An 18,243-nucleotide genomic window follows, 5' to 3' on the forward strand; every position below is an offset into this window, starting at 1 on the left:
GCAATGTAGGGCGAGCTGCTTTTGACTGTTTTGTAGCATTAGTTTTCTCTCATTCGTTCAATCCCTTCATTTTGCCGAGTTCATAGCTCACCGTGATGCATGGCGACCGGCGTAAGCTCAGTTTGTATCTTCGGAATGTCATGCTTGTCCTGAGTTGCTGGATATACAGCACTGAGTGAAAGAACGCATACATTTGATATCACCTCTTCTTCTGGAGGCCCTGTGCAAGGACAGATCGTGCTGCGCATGACAGGCAAGCCTTTCTGCACATTTTTGCATATCCTAAGCTCAGTTGCTGGCTGGGGGGGGAAAACACAAGATGGCACTAGTTTTTGAGCGAGGCGTAGAGCGGAAATACTTCACGTTGTAGTAGCAAGTGGACAAATTGTGAGCATTCACGACAGGCAAGGCACGATCTGGGAAAGCTGAGTCCGTGCCTTCCGCGACAAAATTTGCAATCATTTCTCAAAGTGCTACTATTTTGCAGTACTTCCCGCGCCTGCTCACACTGACAGCACTTAGATCTTCCAGTACTTCCTCTGAAGCTCGAAGTGAAAAGGGGGAAAGCGGATCGAGAAGCAGAGAAGAGCTTGCTCGGGAGAATCGCGTCCTTCGTGTGGTCGGTTTCGTGCAACATGCCGCTTCTTTCATTCCTTCTGCAAGCGGGTGGAGCCAGCAATTTAGTGCCTTTCAGTTTGTTCAGCTGCTGGACGATACCACACTAAACTGAGGTGTGAACGCAGGTAGGAAAAGGAAAGCGTAAGTGCCACTTGAAGGTGAAGGGCTGCGCATGGTTTCTTCGTGAAATTTGTCGATTTTGATTCGCATTCTTCATGGCTATTGCCTCGCTTAGAGCCTTATATTATTCCGCTCTTTGCATTCACGCGCTTGCACAACTCTTGCAGCTTAAACAAACAAAAGGATATCAGAGAGTTCCGTTGCAAAAGCGAAGTCTCCTCTGCAGATGGCGCGTGGCTGCACAATGAAAATAAACGCTTCACAGCGAGCTGGAATTCATGCTTTTGAAGCTTGTGGCAGAAGCTTCGTTGAGAACTACACTCCGCGTGCAGCATGAAACAATGTGATGACGTGAGCTTCGGCTGCCATTAATGCTACGGCTGCTTGCTTTCCGCTTCAGTTCTGCCGAACAGCTGCAAATTCTGTGCTTGTTTCCTTACGGACCAGCGCTGTCCTTGCCCATCTTTGCATATGCCCAAATCTTAAACCCAGGGAACTAGGAAGCTTTATTCCGAAGCTTTGTAGTGCAGCCCTTTTTTGGGCTTGGCATCATCTACGACGCCGGTTCAGCCGATTTGAGACTGATCAAATTTTGGAATTATTGGTGCGGCTGTGTGAAAAGAGACCACTAAAGGAAAAGACGGAACGAGCTTCTAGCCCATGCTGACTGTCTGTGAGACATTACTCGCCTTTGTCTCACTTTAGCTTGAAAATGCAGTACATTCCCTGGATTTGGAGGCTTTGGTGGGCTGGACAACCCAGTATCGCCCGCAAAGGGTCGCCCAACTGGCCAGAAGACTGAAGACCTCACTGCACTAAGTAAAAAATGAATGCTCACATCTAAGCGCTGAAATGACTGCTAATACTGCAAGGTCAAATGCTCGCCACATATGCGGTGCTTCGACTCACACTTGAAACTGCTCAACTTTACAAATTTGATGGAGGATAAGGTGATCGTGGCACTCTTGCAGAATTAAGGAATCCGTGGACGCTGACACGGGGTTGCAGAGGACCCTTTGATTCCAAAAGCGCAGCTTAAAGGCAGAGGCTTCACTTCTTCTCTGACGAGAATTAGCAAAACGGAACAAGCGGGAGAAGAGTCCCGGAAGAAAGCAGGCTTGCCGCGTCGTTTCATGCCGCAGTAATCACTGCGACAACGTGGCAGTAGGCTGTGTTGGTTGGCTCCCAGATTGTAATAAAGTACAGCAATGGGAACAGCAGGACTTAAAAGTGGCAAGCTTTTCAGAGCCAAGCATCCCCTGAAAACTAAGGCAAGAACCCCACTGGACAGGCTAATGGTTAACTTGCTGGCGGACAACTCTCCTATCTCGATGGCGGTCTTTGCTTGCCGAGTACCAGACGCCACGATATGCATAACCTGATTCAATACACAGAGATAACATGAAATGGCCAGAGTGCAAAGTATTTATCGTATCTTGAAGACTATTTGGCATTTTCTCATTTAGTATACTAGAAAATTTCGATTACCCATCCGACCCTCATGAAGCACGAAATACAATTGGGCTCTTGTGACGCCACATTAAATTACACGCCTTCTATTGCAGCTTGTTAAAAACACAACGTCTGCTTCGCGCATCCTCAACTGGAAGTTTAAATTACTGCCAATTGAGGAACGCATGTGGAGCAAACTGACACGGCTGAAGTCATGCTGGAACTGCAGTTCAAGTACCTTAGACGAAAGCAGTTACAGGAGATGGTATTGGAGCAGAAAACGAAGGAGGACAGCAACGGCGTCCATGGAACATATTTTGATACATTCTCGCGTTGGAACAGGATCTCCACGGCTGAAGCGCTTTACCCCGGCCAAATTGGCTTGGAATAACAACTACAAATGTGGATTACATTAAAAAGTGAAATCACCCCGGAGTCCAGGATAGAATGAAAACGAAAATTGTGTATGACCTGGTACCGTGAATGCAGTACTGGGAAATTAGCTGCGGTCCCTGCTATGCGCAGGCTATAGTGGCACATTGTGCTGAATGCTGGGTCTGTAGCGAATCCCAGATAAATTTCACAAAAGATTCCTTCGAAAATTGCGCCGAAATATATGCTACTTTAATACGTATTCGTTCACATACTAAAATTGCCCTCAAATTCGTCACTTCAAAACCGCTCTAGACGCATACCCTGCATATCATATTTCGTTTGTGCCATATAAGCTGCATTTTACAGTGTATAACTACTTGATTAACGTATCAAGGCATAAAGCTCCAAGCGCGCTCCTGCGCGATCCTGTGCGTGATAACCGTGATCACGTGTGCAACCCATGGGCTTTGCTGAAGGTAGTTATTTCTCGTAATTATCATTCACAACCTACACGGGCACAAAATGGGAGAAAGATAGCATCATATGTTTAGATCAGGAACGCGCGTTCAAGAAACTCAAGCTCTCCGCCTCGAAGATAAGCGTTAACTTTAATGATTTCAACTTTTCTAAACACTGAAGACACAAACATCGTACGCATGTTCTACTAGCCGAAGAGGGTGCCAATGAGAGTGGTCACGAACCTTGTCCGCGCGCACTTCATACAGTGTTCCACGCTTAGTGCAAAGATGCGTCAATGGCGCAGCAATCCATGCCCCACAAAAAAAGCATTGGCTGGCGCGCACTACTCGACGAAACAAGCATTCCAAAGCTTCCTGGGAATTTCTCAGTCATCTACTGCGAAACTAATTCCACTTCACTCTGTCTACAGTGCGGGAAGAATAAGGCATTAACCTCTCAAAGGTTAAGACGCCTATTTAAGGCTTATATACACATGTTGGTGTAGCTTAGGCACTCTTGACTCCCGCCGTTCCAGTTTCATCCGGCTGCATCCGCCGTTAGCCTTAACATCCAATAGATCACTAATATCACTAACGTCTCCTGCCCTTTACAGTTTTAGCGAAACTCTGCCTGCTCCCAGCTGTAGCGCTAAACTGGCCAACTACGCCGCACCACGAACAGATTCCCAGTTACTCTCGAACACGGCCAGAAACAAGCTACTCGTGTGGGAGAGCTGGAAATCCTGTGTTTCTCCAACAAATGCCAAATGCTCGTCGCCGTGACAGACTTGGCAAGATTCGTAGAGCTTTTGCTTGCCACAGGGTCTCTGCCAGCCACAAGCCCTGGCGTTGTAGCAGATAGCGGATAGACAAAACATCTACAGAGCTCTTCGTCCTGAGGAAGCAACTACAGCTTCATAGTTGAGTCGCCCTGAAACTGTTATAGTCTTTTCTCCTGGACACGTTCGTGCTTCAGTGCAGGGCCCAGCAATGCATCACAGGCCAAACGCTTTCTTACCCTCGGGTGAATAGGCCGTGGCATGGCTTGAAAAGGCCTTGAAAACTTACTCGGTCGCTCAAAACAGCGAGACTTTGTTTATGTGCATAGAGGACAAATGCACATAAACCCTCATCATCATTAATCTGACGTCAGATTATAGGTGGTGAGGGGTTATGTGCATGTGTCCACCAAATGCTAACACCGTCAGCAGGGTAGTTCCGCAAAACGCCTGCCTGCATATCGCCTTAAATTCCCATTGATAACACATATAAAATATACGCGAATAAAGAATTATAATTTTTATTTCTTTCAATTTTAAGATTAGAAGGCTGCGATCAACATTTGGGGCTGCCAGAGACTGGCTACGTTGCGGAGCCGCATGCTTGAGTGACAGGTAAACGTCATACGTATAGAGAGAATTGCAAAGCCCTTCAGACGACGCATTCTAGCTTCAATAAAGTTTATGGGATACTGCAAGGCTTGTTAGTGTTCCTCCTAGGTGCCAAGCTTCTGGGGGCCCCTCCCAGAGGGGCCCGCCTGAAGGCCCTCCTTAGCTCCAAGCGGTTTGAGCTCTCCTGAAAAAAATGCAGTGGCCTTTTTGCACTGCAAACTGCCACTGGAGACCGCTTTTGGCTTCTGTGTGGAGCTCTTGTGGCGCTTTCCCTCGCCTTGCCAGTGCCCAGTGTGGTCCCCTTCTGGCTGGTTCAAGAGCTACAGCGGCTGCAGTGCCTGTTGGGTTGAGTGTGGGTCCAAATGGTTCTGAGCAGCTGCCTCTTCGTAGGGTTTCGTCCCGCCGAATATGCCTTCCTGGGTATATGACGGAGTTGCAAGGCCAGCGCCGCTTCTTTGGCGTTGGTGGGAGCTATGGGTACGGAGCTTTCTACAGGGGAGAGGCCGATCTAGACGCACAGAGTAACGTTCGGCTTCAGAGGCTGGATACGGAAGAGATACCCAAGAAAGGAGCTATGACGCTCAAGATGCCTGAAACGGTTGGAGTGCTTGCCGCTGAGGGTGCCCTACGAAGGTGCGCTACCCCTTACAGCTATTCTAAGAAAGACGAAAGTTGAGGTAGTCTTCACAAGCGGCGACTGCTGCAGCCTGCAGGCTTTCCAAAATGCTGGGGAAGTCACTAACGCCTGGGCTGTGCGCCAGAGCTGGGATTTGTGTGCAGGCCGCTGGGGCGCCCGGGGGTGTCTATGTACCACCACCATGTGCCCAATAGGCCCGAAAAATGTCTCGTTTTTTTTTCCGCCACGGCGCGAGAGGTGGGGGAGCCCGCTGCTGCTGCTGTTATATCCATGCTACAGCAGCGAGAAAGAGGAGTTGCAACGCAGCTGGTGCTCGACGGAAGAGGGGTGAAAGCCTATTATGACCCGGGATGGCCGGACCTTATGATAAGGTGAACGCGGAGCACTGAAGATTTGGGGCCGGTCTTTTGTGCAAGAGTGCTCAGCATCAGTTGCTGGCGGCTCAGTTGCTGCGTTGTTACTAGAAGTTTGTACGGCTTCGCGGTTTGTGCAGGCTTGGGGTGGGAGTAAAACCGCTTGCGCTGCGGCGTTTGATGGAGCAGTATGCAACGAAGGCTAGAATTTTTGTTGACAAAAGAGGTGAGTCCACCTCAAATCCTGGCACGTAATGCTAGAGCCGGACTATTTGCTGTAGGACAGTGCGCCCACCATCCTAGCATCACTTTTACTGCTCTCTTCAGAAGTAAAATGCTGGCAGTATCACTTTTAGGATATGAATGAGACAGTACATTGTTGTGGAGTTTCGTGGTATGTGCGCAGGGCTGTTGCTCACAGTGCACGGCTGGGACAAAAGGGCAGTTGGGACCCTCACAATGGAGCTGTATAGACACATCAAGGCAAATCCTTACACGGGGAAGGGGGCACGCATTGCATTCCACCCCGTAAAAAAGAAAGTATCTACCAAGAAGTAGAACGGCGCCGCATCTTGCCTTCCGCACTGCGTGTATGTGGATTCAAGGACCCCCTAGATGCGTCCCAAAAGGAAGGTTTGGGTCTCCGCGACTTCTTTGGGAAATCAGGGTCAGCGGCCAGTGCTGAGATTCTGCTCAGGCCTCAGTTTTTTTGTGCTTGCTCTTCTGATGATATCATGTAAAACCCCCTGAGGGGCCGTCGACTTCGCATGCTGCTGCAGCTGGAGCAGCTGCCGAGCCAGCTCTGCTACTCCAAGATCCGACTCCGTCCAGCTCAAGCGACAGAGTTGGTCTAACATATGATCGAGGCCTTGTGCTATTACCAATTTGTTTGCTGCTGCTGCATCGGCCTTCGGAGTTGCGACTTTCCCGTGGATTAGCGGTTCCGCGCACGACATAAATCCATGCAACACATTTACAAGGTCCTCAGGTCCGTGGACTTCTGCAGTCAGCATCTTTTTAGATGCTTTGAGGGAGTCCCACGACGCGGCTACAGCGCACATAAACAGAAAAACGCTTACCAAGGCGACTGCAGATATTTATGCGGCCTTTCTGAAGCGCATTGCCACAATTCAAGATTCAAGGGTCAAAACAAGCACCTGTGGGGCGCAACTGGAAATACCAGTTTAGAGGGGCCACTTACCCACACACATTGCTGCATCTGCGGCTTCCTCAGGAATCTGCAGCAGCAGCAAAAGCAAAGGCACACCGGCAGCGTAGAGGGAACAGCAGGGCAGCAAACCAGCTGCTCTGCCACTGCATTGCCGCCACTTCTTTGCGTATGTTGCGCGGTTTCGTATATGTGATGTAGCTATGGCTTGCTGGATAGAACATATTTGTGGCTTGCTGGGCTACACTCTCCGTTGTACTGAGCCGCCGCAGTACTTCTCGTGACGCGAAGACAGTCCCTTTCAAACAATTTTGACTCACGTCCAGTCCAACTCGTGAAAAGCCCGGCTGCCCTTCTGTTTGTTCTTCGAGAGCTCCTGCAGTAGCGCACAAAGGGGAAAAAGCAGCCTTTCAAATCCGTACGGCGCTCCGTAGAGTGAGGCAAAATCTTCTTCTCAGCTACTGCCATCTCGCCCTTCGCTCAGATATCCTGCCGAAAAATCCCCCTCCCTCTTACTTCGTAGTAGAGCCCCTAGAGCCCGTAGCCACTGCCCCTGTGCTCTCAGGGAAAGGGCACCGTAGCAATCCGCCTTCGTCACAAAGCCAGCAATAGGCAACAGAGGGAATCGAACTAAGGGCACAAAATGGGAGATATTGATCAGTGCAAAGCGCCTGTAACAGCCTAGATAACTTATGCGGGTAGGACAGGCATCCCAGGCACAGGCAAGTAATTCCAGTAACAACTGCCTGCTGAGGGAGCTTCGCTGCGGCATTTTTAGGCCTGGAGACGAACCTGTGTTTGAGACGAGTTCTGGGCTTTCAGCTGCTCGCGGATTTTTCGCAGGCATTCTGCTGCACCTGTGACAAGCGCAGTGGCAGCTGCTGCTTCTAAATTGTGGGCGTGCTGCCGCTGCTCGACGTCACCCGTCGGAGATAAGGCTTCAAACGCTCCGACTAAACGGACTACGCAGCAGCAAGATGCCTCTAGAAGAGCTTCTAAAGAGCGAATCGAGAGACGTTCCCACTGCAACGACCGAGTCGACGCCATAAACAGAGGGCCCCCTGCAGCCAGCAGACCAACAGATATTTCGCGCGACAAGATCTGCTGAGCAGTGGGGCCCCCTGCAGCTATCTTCAAGTGTTCAGCTGCATCTGCCAGGGCATGAACTCCTTGAACTAGGGCAGAAGCAGAAATCAGCGGTTGCCTTGCTGCGTCCACCAACTGTGCATTAAGTGCAAAAAGTAATCTTTGGATCCCCTCGATCCTCTTGTGCATGCATTGCACTTGTTGTTCTTGCTGCTGTTGCGGCTGTTGACGAAGAAAGCGGCAGGCCGCCCATGCAAGAGCCTCGACTGCAGCAAAGAATCCTGCTGCGCTTATCTCTGCTGGCTGCAATCGGCTCTTGGGGTTTTCGCCTTCATCTAGGTAACCAAATTGGCCTGCCTCTAAGTCTGTAGAGGCTCCCTGACAATCATAAAGCTTTAGTTGGATAGTCCAATCCTCAAATCTCCTTGTGACACGAGTCCCTTCTGAGAGAGGGCTTTGCTCCGCGGCGCTTGCTGCCGCTGTGGGGGGCTGATGCTTTGTATGCGACAACGCTTTAAAGAGAGCTTCAGGCGCTCCTTCTGGTGACAGATATCCCTCCAAGACCGCAAGGAGGTACTGCAGCTGGTCTTCGGCCATGATTGCTTTAAAGGAGCTGTCTGGGGGAGTAAGTGGTCGAGAACAACGAACACCCTCTGAACGCATTCCAGTTCCTAAATCCGCACAAGTAAAGCTACCAAGCCGCGAGCTTGAGCTCAGCTCAGCTGTAGATGATGGCTTCAGCATGCCCTTAAGAACAGGGAGCAGCCAACTAGGAAGACTTTCCCGGCTTTCTCGGTAAGCGCAGCTGATGAGCATCCAAAGAGCTTCTTGGAGGTTACAGGGGCTACTTTGGCGATGTGGGGTTCCTGCTGCCGCAGGACCCCCTGAGGGGCCTCTTAACAGCAATTCTATGCATTGGCTGGCTACTGCCAGCGGTGCCGCTGACGACCCAGAACCAACGAACAAACAGCAAACCAACAATTGCAACAGATGACCTCTTGAAAGCGGCTGCAGCTGCAGCTGCAGCAGCGCAAACAACAGCACACGCCAGAGCAGTAGAAACCTCTCCAACGTGAAAATACCAAAAAGGAGTCTGGACAATACTGCAAACGCTACTAAGCCAGGGCCAAAGACCCCACGCCCAGTGCACTGCGTTCGTGAAATCTAGGGCCTCGGGTTCTTTACTGGTCAACAAGACCTACCGCAAGCGCTTCAGCGTCGCCATAGAAGACTTCCAGCAGTCGCCGGCTCGCAAACCCAAGTCCTCCTCCAGTCTCCGGAAGACTCTCTCCTGCCTCAGCCAGGAAGCCTTCAGTTCTTGAAGCGGCCGGCAGGTCTTTTTCAAGAAACCCTGAGTCTTGAGTGTTGTCGTGCCGCTGTGAGGTCCCCACGGCGCACTGCCTCTGGACGCCTAAAGCTAGCGGCCGCAGCACTGCTAGCACTCCTTGCGTTTCGTCACTGCCCTGGACGTCCTCTATTCCAGAAGCTCGACTTTTTGATCGGCTCAGCACTCCCAGCCGGGCTGAGCAGGCTCTATCGACTGCATGCAACGCGATCACCTGCAGCATGCCCAAGCCCTTCCTGAGCTCATGAAGGGACCCACAGTGCCGAGAACAGCAGCTTGCCTTGTGAGCTACACTTACTGCGATGGTCACAACACAACTGCAAGTCACCGCCACCTATGCTGAATCTATCTTTCGGGCAAAAGCGTGTTAAAAGACCACTAGGGGCTGTCTCTGGAGCCTCTGGTGATCTTCCTTGTGCTAAGACATCCCCCTAGTCTTGATCTCTATCCGTGAAGCTCAATATCTAGTGCGTACCGTGAAGCCCTCTCCACATACCCAAATACACGCCCCCTAGCTTGGCCGTGAGCACTCACGTAGGGGCACAAGAGGCGAAAGCTTGCGCAACGTCTCCGAGCTCCTTCAGTGGCATGTGCTGGCCATGCGAATAAGCATACGAACAAACAGACACTTTCAACCATTTGCGTTTCGTGGATGTGCATCATTTCTAAAGCTGTCCTTACCCCGCTCGAAAGCGCCGTTAGGACGAATATACAGAAATGGCTTTCAGACCTTGAACCTTCTTTGAAAGAAGAACAGCACTACAAAGTACCGTGGCTGGTACAGGACCCCAGACTGAATTGTTGCAATCTAGGAGCCACTTGGACGCTTAGCTGTCTTAAGCCTGCAGCTTACCGGCAAATGGGGAAGCGTGGCATCGAATACGAGGTCGAGGAGCTCCTGCTGGTATATCGACTTAATGCCTTTAGCTGCAGCTGCTGCTGCTGCTTCTGCTCTTCTTGCCCCTTCGACAACAAGTTCACGTTGCTGCGGCTGTTGTGGTTGTGCCACCGCTGTAGCCTGAAGCCAAAACTTGCGCGCCTCCAGCAAGTGGGCGCGCCGCTGCTGCTGAAGTGTATGAGCGTGCTGCTGCAGCAGCTCAAGCAACTCGAGGAGCTGTGGACGACGAAACGAGGGCATTATGCTCTTAGCTCTTTCTACAAGCGCTTCATACGCCTCAGGTGGAAGGGCAGGCACCGCCGTAGCTTCTCCGGGGACCTTGCAGCTGTCTGTTTGGGGCGCAGCTGGGGTTAGGTGGCCATGGTGAGGGCCCTGCTGGCCATTTTCTTTCTGCCTGGGAGCACCAAGAGCCTCCATAGGCTTTCGTAGAGTCTGAAGCAGCTGGTGGCGGTTGAGGAGGGCAATCGGCTTAGGCAGGTCTACACCGGGAACATAGACCTTTATGCGCGTGTCTTCCATTCTCTCCGAGAGACCTCCCAAAGGACCCCCTGAATCTCTTGCCCAGGGTCCTCCTGATAGCCACGCCCAGTCAGCATCGAAATCCTCAGTCACCTCCAGCCTCCAATCAGTGGGGCCTTCTGTAAAGAAAGCTGGAATTGCCGCAGGATCCCCTGGAGAGCTGCTTCTCCCTTCCCATCCGCTGTTGCCACGCTGACTCTCGGGTTGGTTTTCCATTAGAGCATCATATATGCACAGTGGCGGGGGAGCCTCTGCCTTTCTTTGCTCCCTTAGTCTCTCCAGCTGCTCCCCTGGAGAAGTGCAGGAAGCCGCTGTACCGTATGTCTCACCAGCAGACTCATGATTCTGCATCCCGCGGCTAGCTACCGAAGATGCGTGCCATATCCGTCGCGTGCACATGGGGCCCCGTGGTCCAATTTCCTGAGTTGTAATAACCTGCCAGTTCGCTGCCAACTGTGCCTTCTTCTGTTCCGCTTTAAGCGCTGCTTCATCGAGGTCAGGCCGGGGAAATCGAGCTTGCGCCTGGGCATGCCTCCCAGTTCCTGAAGCTCTCTCGTTGTAGTCAGCGCCAGCAGAGCGTCTCGTCGAATTAAAGGTCCAACTATCCCGTATTTTGGGATCCACTGCACTGCCGACCGAAGCACCGTCGGACTCTGAAGAACGTGCCCCTCGAAGAGTTCCCGTGCCCTTCCCCCTTGCATGAAAAATCTGAAAGCTTCTCACGTTCACAAGATCCCGGAAGTCGTGAGTCAACGGCGAAAGTGTGATACCTCCGAAGGGCAACGAAGCCCCCCATCGACTGGGCAGCACCATTAGGACCACCTTCTACTTGCGTAGGTCTAGGACCCTGGAGGTCGAGAATTTTTGAAATCTAATAAGGGAACCCCACGGTGAGCACATCCGTGGGTAAAGCCATCGGTTCAACAGTGTGGGCTCTGCATCGAGAGGCCCTTGTGTTTGTGAGTGACATCAACGGGGATCCTTTGAGTCAAAATCCGTAAACTTCAAATCCAAGTATAGCCTTAAATATCAATTTGGTGCTGAGGAAGTATAGTGTCCACGGCGCTGTCGCTTCCCCCAGACAGAGATCCCGTGTTACTATATAAGGGCGCGGCCCTTGCGCAGCCATGTCAGAACCGGAGTTTCTCTTCAGTGCAAGGGGTAGTATCGCACGGTTCATATGAAGTAAGAGCAGTCATTAGTATTCAGACTAAATACATAAAAGGCATGGAGGAAACTACTCATGATTTTAAATAATCTTAGTGCCTTGCGTTCTGCAGCAGGTGCTCTCAATAGATGGTCAGCAGCTCGTTAACACAAAATTTGGTAGTGTTTAACGGGTAGCAGATGTAGGAGGTACCAGCAGGTGGCTTTTTTGTACCGTAGGGCTCCCTTCGTAACCAGCGGTCCACTGCCAGCGGGCCTCAGGCGCAGCCGACGTGCCTGTGGTGCGAGAGCTAAATAGTAAATGCCTGTACTGGCCACTACTAGGGGCGCCGGCACTTGTTCTCGTGCAGAATCGAGTGGAAAAGCTGAATACAGCCCCAAAAAGTGACTCAGAAGGATGCAGCAGGTCCAGAAAAAGCAGACTTCATCTAACAGCATGATCCCGCTGCTAACACCAACGCCAGACAAGCTTGGTCCTAACACCAAATTGCAGACTAGGCCTTACGTCTGCGCGATAAAATTCTACACAGTCCGCCGCTTGAGTCGCTCCCGCCTCTTAGCTACCGGATCACGTGCAACTTTGCGGCGACGTAACGGCGCCTCCTGCCTACGATGTGCTTGTAGGCTGTATCCACCAGCTTCGTTATACCACAAGGTTTTCTGTGTTACCTACAGCCTAGCTTAAACACACACTAGACCCTCAGACACTGAACTTTCACCCCTCAATCTTGGCTCCCCTTACTTGTGGTGTGCCTGATCTACAGAAGTTCTCGGCCCTGGGTATATTCTCGCTCAGCTACTAAACTGCTGAAGATGTGCGTAGCTGTTCCTTTTGGGGCCGGAAGTTGCCGTAAAGCTTAATGCCTAACCTCAGGCCCCCTGCTTCTTGGGGACCCCGTTAACAACTATCCACAGTGTGCCCTGTCTTTGTCTTTGTGATCCCACATTGTAAGGCATCAATATGCAACTAGGTCGCAGCAGTTCAAAGACAGCCAAAACTCCTCTAAAAGCTCGGGGAAACGTTTGCGGCGTCGCATTGATGAATCTTCCACCAGCTGTCCACTAGCTTGAAGTCTACCACAATTTGAGATGAGCCTCGAGAAAGCACAAAAGGTCTCAAATACTTCGCAAATACACCCAAGCACATACCCCTCAGAAGTCCCACGGAGCATTTGCTTCTGTGAGACTTTAAAGGACTCCCTCAGGCCCCCTGCAGTCTTCTAAATGCCTCAAACACGTATTTGAGGCACGAAAGGGGATGCAGGCCGTCCAGTCAAACAAAGAGAATCCCCAGGCAATTAGCTCTCTGGTAGGCCGGGGTATACAGACGACAGGCGTGACGCTACGCGACCACAGTCTTGTTCTGCACCTCTCGGAACTGCGGGAATTTTTCCTGCAGGTATTCCAAACACTGCTCTGCAGACTTGCCGGGGTTGGCCAGCTGCCAAAGGCGCTACAACACCCAACACAACAATCCAGCACGGAGACGCTTAATTCTGAGATCTTGCTTACCCCGTAAATGACCAACATCTAAGCTTCATGGAACCCTGAAGCATCTCGGAAAAAAGAGCAGCTGCTGCATCACTGCCCAGTTTGGTACTCTGCTTGATGAATACACTTGTGAAGGAATCGAGTAGCCCAATTCGCAAACTTTTTGGAAGTCAACAGAGCTTCGTTACATTGTGTCAAGGCCTATTCTGGGTAATGTTAGCCAAACCCACTTGCTCATCCATGACAGCCCCCAGCTCGCGCCCTGATGCGCCAGGAAGAGCATGGGCTACCTGTGCGAGAAAGCATAAGCAGAAAGGAGAACAGTAACCAAGACTGTTTGAATAGTAGAAGCCCCTCGCCTTGAATTCAATTGCCACTACATTCTCGTAAGCTCAGGAGGCTGCCCTTCATATGGTTCCGTAGTCCGTTTCAAAACAGCATAAATTGCATGGCTAGATGAGGACTAGCCAGAATTACCTGCAAATAAAAATGCAGCGGCACCATGGCTTACCTGCTTTCCATTGCACAGCGGCTGTAGCTGCCACGCATCTTGCAGGCCCAGCGCCTCAACAGTCTGTTTCAGGTGAACCAGGCGGCGCAACGTTTCTTTTGCTGCCTCCTCTCTCGCCACTAGCAGGCAGTCAAGGGTTGCCAAGCAAACCTCAGGAGCCGTGTCTTCACGTGTTGACTGCGCTGCTGCTGCTTCTGAGCAAAGATGCCCTGCGTGGCCCTCCTGCCCACACAACTTTTTGTGCTCGTGGGAGCTCTCCACTCCGCATGCTCGCTTCCTGTGTCGCTCGTGATGTGCTTCTGTCTCTTTTCCTGTTGCCACTTCTGCATATGAGCTTGTGCACGTCTCTCCTCCCGTCACTGCTGCGCCAGAAGCGGAAATCGCTGCTGCTGTGTCTTTGCAAATGAGAGAGCCCAGTGCCTCTGCTGCAGCAAGTGCAATGGCCTCGCGCCAAGTGGCTCCAACTTGACGCACTAGAAGGCCCAACCGTACTCTCTGTTGCTGCTGTGGTTCCTGCTGCTCATGTTGCTGGCGTTCTTTCTGGCGCATGGTTGCCTCTTCATCAGCTGCCACGCGAAGTAGGGCTGAGTGGACGATGAGGCCTTCTGTTGCTGCAGCATCTGCATTAGGTAACTTCCAGGCGGAGGAAACGACATCCCCTGCTAGGGGTCGCACGCGAGGCACCTTGGGAGAAACAGCCACAAAGTCCCTGACCGGATGCAGCACAGCAGCAAACAGCAGTTGGCGGAGATTGTCTCCTCCTTCTTTGAGCTCTAAGCCCTTCGAAAGGGACTCATACAGGTTTGTCATTTCTGCCGATGCTGCTCCAGAGTCCTTATGCTGAAGTTGCTCAAGCAAGACACGCCGTGCAAGGATGTGCCGCAGAGCAATAAGACAGGAAGCCCCGAGAGGGCCATTCATGAACGTCTCCTTTCCAGGGTCCACGGGCTCCTGTGATGCCTTGAGATGCTCAACCAAAGCCTTCAAAGATCCCCGAGCTTTATTGCTTTCCATGGCTGCGGGACTCTTTTCCTGTCTATATATCTCGTGGCCCTCAGGAAGGCACGTCACTGTCTCCCAAACCTGTAGTTGCTGCATGAGGAGTACACCTCTCACGGCGCCATTGAGCGGGCCTTCTAGCAGCGCCTCCAGTGCAGCGCTTCCTTGGTGTCCGTTTATTTCTGCTGCTACGGTCGATGCGGCTTCTGTTTCTGCTGCTGATTCCAGCTTCTGTTCGCTTCGTTTTGTCACAAGAGAGAAAATCTTCCTAAGCTCAATGCCAACCCTTTCCTTGGCGACCTTTGCCTTGAGCGACTCGCGGATTGGCGGGTCTGCCGCAGCAACCGCAAGGTCCTTCTGTAAACTAAATCTGAGAGTTGCAGCGAACCGGATCCCGCGTAGCAGCCTCAAAGGGTCTTCTGCAAGGGTCTCTCTTGGTACAGGGCTAGAGGCCCTAAGAATGCGTAACTGGATGTCCCTGAGGCCCGACCCGAGCCAGTCCTCTACACGCCGTGTCTTGAGATTGTAGAATAGCGAGTTGCAGCAAAAATCTCTCCTCTCCGCATCCTGGAGGGGAGTCCCGAGCTCAGTGTCGCTGGGGATTCTGCTGCTGTTGCAGTAACTTTCGCTGCGCAGATTGACAAGGTCTAGAGCGAAAGAGCGGAGACGCAAAGTCGCCGTTTCCAGGTGCTTGCTCTGAGCCACGTTTTTCGAAATGATGCCAAAACTACGTGGGGGCTCGCCCTTAGAAACGAGCCACCTGGTGCGAAACAGCAGAAGAGACACAGCAGAGAGAAACACATAGACAAAAAAAATTGAGTTGCCAGTAGGCATATTAAAGAACAGCATCTCCCTTCGGGACACAAATGCTGAAGAGCCTGCATCTGACGAGGAGGCACATACACAAGCTGCTAGTGGCCTACGACTCAACGGGCTTGATACAGCCACGACCACAAATATAACACTAACTGCTAAGGCGATAAAAGCAAGCGCAAGAAACGGCTAAAAAGTAGAAAGGGGGACACAGACATATTGTGACAACGCAAAACAGACCACAAGTAGAGGCACCAAGCACATACATGAGGAAGCCAAGATAGATGTATGCAATCAAAGACACAAATACCCGGGAGAAACCAAGTACAAGAGATGACGGTGCAAACAAATGATTTAAGAAACAAAAACGGGAGCAGCAGCAAAAGCATTAGCAGCAGTAGCAAAAGAAGCAGCAGCGCACTGGTTGAGGATTGCAGCAAAACGAGCTCCCGAGGTGGTGTCAATGGCAATGTCTATATCAGTTGAAGGAAAACCCAACAACTTGTCGCGAACCCAACCTCCTGCTGCTCTCAGCTCTGCAGGAAGCAGCAGAAACAACGGCTCACACTCAGAGCGACCCCCGGTGCGTGTAAGCCTCTCCTACCTCATGCAGCACGATAAAACGCCCAAAAGGCAAAAATGGTTCATGCGGCAACACGAAAAAAAGGCGCGGCAGCTGCAGAGCTCCAGACAGCTCCAAAATTGCAATGAACGACATCTGTGAGTGGACAGAACGGCCGTATTTATTCGAAAGGCAGTCACAACTATACATGTGCATCATTAATCATGAAGCAGCAACTGCAGCCGCGCTGCAATTTCAGCGACAGCAGGGGCAGAGCCATGATTGAATGCAAGAAATGAATTTACCGATATTTAATTGTTGTTCTTCAATGCACTGGTTGAGAAGAGAAAATAAGTCCTCCTCTGCAGGTGTGAGCTGCAGCGTCACCCCTGCTGCAACAGCAGCAGCGGCCCGTGCTGCTGCTGCTGCCACTGCCTCTGCGGATGGCTGCACGAGATCAGGTAAGTCCTCCGCATCGGCATTCTTGGCTTCTTTTGCTTCTGCTGTTCCTGGCGGCACTCCAGCTGCTGAATCTTCTTGGCAGGCAGATGCTGATGCCGCTGCTCTTGCTTTTCCTGCAGTATCAAGGCTAGAGCGAGGCATGGTGCGATTCCAGTGGAAAGTAGTGTGAAAGAAATGGCAGAAAACAGGATGCAGTGTGCCGAGAGAACCTGAAACAGCCGCTACCGCTGCTGCTGCTGCGGCTATAGGTGCCTGATCAAATATCTTTACATGTCCCGAGCTAGCATAGAGGAAAGAAACAGGGGTTTCCCTGCGCATCCACTGCTTTGCGTGGCCGCTGCTTTTGCCGCTGCTGCCGCTGCTGCTGCTCTGGGCGTTGCTAGTGGGAGCAACCAAGTCCAGTAAGCGGAAGCAGTGGTAACTGCAGTGTCCTTTCTTGATGGGCTTACAGCATAAGGACTCCCACAGATGGCTTTTGAATATGGGCCTTGCTGCTTCGATTGGCGGGGAAATGGAACGGATATGGATTAGCCTTAACACTGGAAATAAGAACGGAGAAAGCAGGGCTTGTAGCCACATAGATGCATGCAGCATTAAATTTAAGGAAGAGTGTGGTGCATCACGATGAGTGGCACCATCAGCATATGCTGCTGGTGGGCCCTCCTACCTGCTCGCTGCTGAGATGCATGCGGCAACACGATTTGCAGAGGTGGATGCAGGGAGAAGAACAGAAATTCAGATTTGGGGACGAAACAAAACTACAAAGATGGTGTACGGGCAAACTCGTCCGGCATTACAGCATTTTACACTTGTGGTTTCAGCTGCAGCCAAGGGGCCCCGTCTCGCTCCATTCGGGGGGCCCCCCATCACATGCTTTAGCTTTGTTGTGCAAGAGGGCAGTGCGAACGCATAACTCACAAAAGCTGTCATATTGCAATTCTGAGGTCTGTCTTTGGCATTACTGGTTGCAACTGTGTGAAAGTAACAGCAGCAGGACCCGCCACAGACACAACACGAGTGTCAAGAGCAACTGCAAATGAATTTTCTGCATTCTGAAGGCTACTAGCACAGGCATCCCCCACATAAGTTTTGCAAGAGCTTGAGCATATCTTGTAGAGGGTCATATGTGAATGTTGAATGGGAACTTCGCCGACGTAGTTGCGCAGGCCCATATGATAGCCGCAAGTACAGTGAACTCTGCTGCCCCCACAGGTGTGAGGCGAGCAAACGATCCTGAAGTATTACTTGCACCAGCAGCTCCGGCTGAAGCTATAGCAGATCTACCAGCAGCAGCAGCACCAGGAGCAGCGCCACCAGCAGTCGTGCCACCAGCAAGAACAGCAGCAGCACTGCCACCGCATACAACAACAGCCTTCACACCAACAATAAATGCATCAGAACGGGCAGAAGCAGCCGGACTGGAAGCAGTACCACCAGCAGCAGCGTCACTCTCAGCACCAGCAGCATCAGCAGCGGCGCCTGCGACAGTAGCAGACGCAGAAGAATTGCTGGGACCATCAGCAGCAGAAGTGCCCGCATCAGCAGGAAATGCGTCTAGCTCATCGGATGCAGTTGATAGCCCAGGAGAGTTCTTGCTCTTTTCTTTAGCATGGTTCTTGGTAGCAGTTGCTGCGGGACTCGTTCTCCTGCGGCAGCACAGGCGGCAGCAGCGCGAAAGGTAAACCTCAGGCCTTAGCAAGTAATATTGAAGCAGGTCAGGCATTGTAGGCAGTCCTAGCATCCGCTCATTTTTCGTTTAACTTTTCCCAACAATGCCTTACGGTTTGCGTGGCTTTCCTATACGGGAGGTGTTGCTGT

General features: G+C 51.6%; 4 protein-coding genes across 4 annotated transcripts; 2 read left to right on the top strand and 2 right to left on the bottom strand.

Moving 5' to 3' along the window:
- Nucleotides 1–4,607: 4,607 nt before the first annotated feature.
- ETH_00013765 (uncharacterized protein) lies at nt 4,608–5,962 on the top strand (the record flags this gene model as incomplete). The annotated part of the gene is made up of 4 exons (XM_013378119.1): nt 4,608–5,047; nt 5,195–5,422; nt 5,545–5,630; nt 5,811–5,962. 4 exons carry the CDS (start codon nt 4,608–4,610, stop codon nt 5,960–5,962), a joined length of 906 nt encoding a protein of 301 aa, XP_013233573.1.
- Nucleotides 5,963–6,072: 110 nt separating this feature from the next.
- ETH_00013770 (uncharacterized protein) lies at nt 6,073–11,233 on the bottom strand (the record flags this gene model as incomplete). The annotated part of the gene is made up of 8 exons (XM_013378120.1): nt 6,073–6,452; nt 6,606–6,642; nt 6,893–6,948; nt 7,089–7,161; nt 7,365–8,678; nt 8,861–9,239; nt 9,538–9,596; nt 9,857–11,233. The coding sequence occupies 8 exons, from the start codon at nt 11,231–11,233 to the stop codon at nt 6,073–6,075; spliced, it is 3,675 nt and encodes a 1,224-aa protein (XP_013233574.1).
- Nucleotides 11,234–12,929: 1,696 nt separating this feature from the next.
- ETH_00013775 (tRNA nucleotidyltransferase, putative) lies at nt 12,930–16,566 on the bottom strand (the record flags this gene model as incomplete). The annotated part of the gene is made up of 5 exons (XM_013378121.1): nt 12,930–13,040; nt 13,309–13,368; nt 13,590–15,348; nt 15,823–15,937; nt 16,269–16,566. The coding sequence occupies 5 exons, from the start codon at nt 16,564–16,566 to the stop codon at nt 12,930–12,932; spliced, it is 2,343 nt and encodes a 780-aa protein (XP_013233575.1).
- Nucleotides 16,567–17,597: 1,031 nt separating this feature from the next.
- ETH_00013780 (uncharacterized protein) lies at nt 17,598–18,107 on the top strand (the record flags this gene model as incomplete). Its single annotated transcript, XM_013378122.1, has 1 exon — nt 17,598–18,107. The coding sequence occupies one exon, from the start codon at nt 17,598–17,600 to the stop codon at nt 18,105–18,107; it is 510 nt and encodes a 169-aa protein (XP_013233576.1).
- Nucleotides 18,108–18,243: the final 136 nt, after the last annotated feature.

This window comes from Eimeria tenella, genomic scaffold (assembly GCF_000499545.2).
Source record: "Eimeria tenella Houghton genomic scaffold, Eth_scaff74, whole genome shotgun sequence".
Classification (NCBI taxonomy): domain Eukaryota; phylum Apicomplexa; class Conoidasida; order Eucoccidiorida; family Eimeriidae; genus Eimeria; species Eimeria tenella.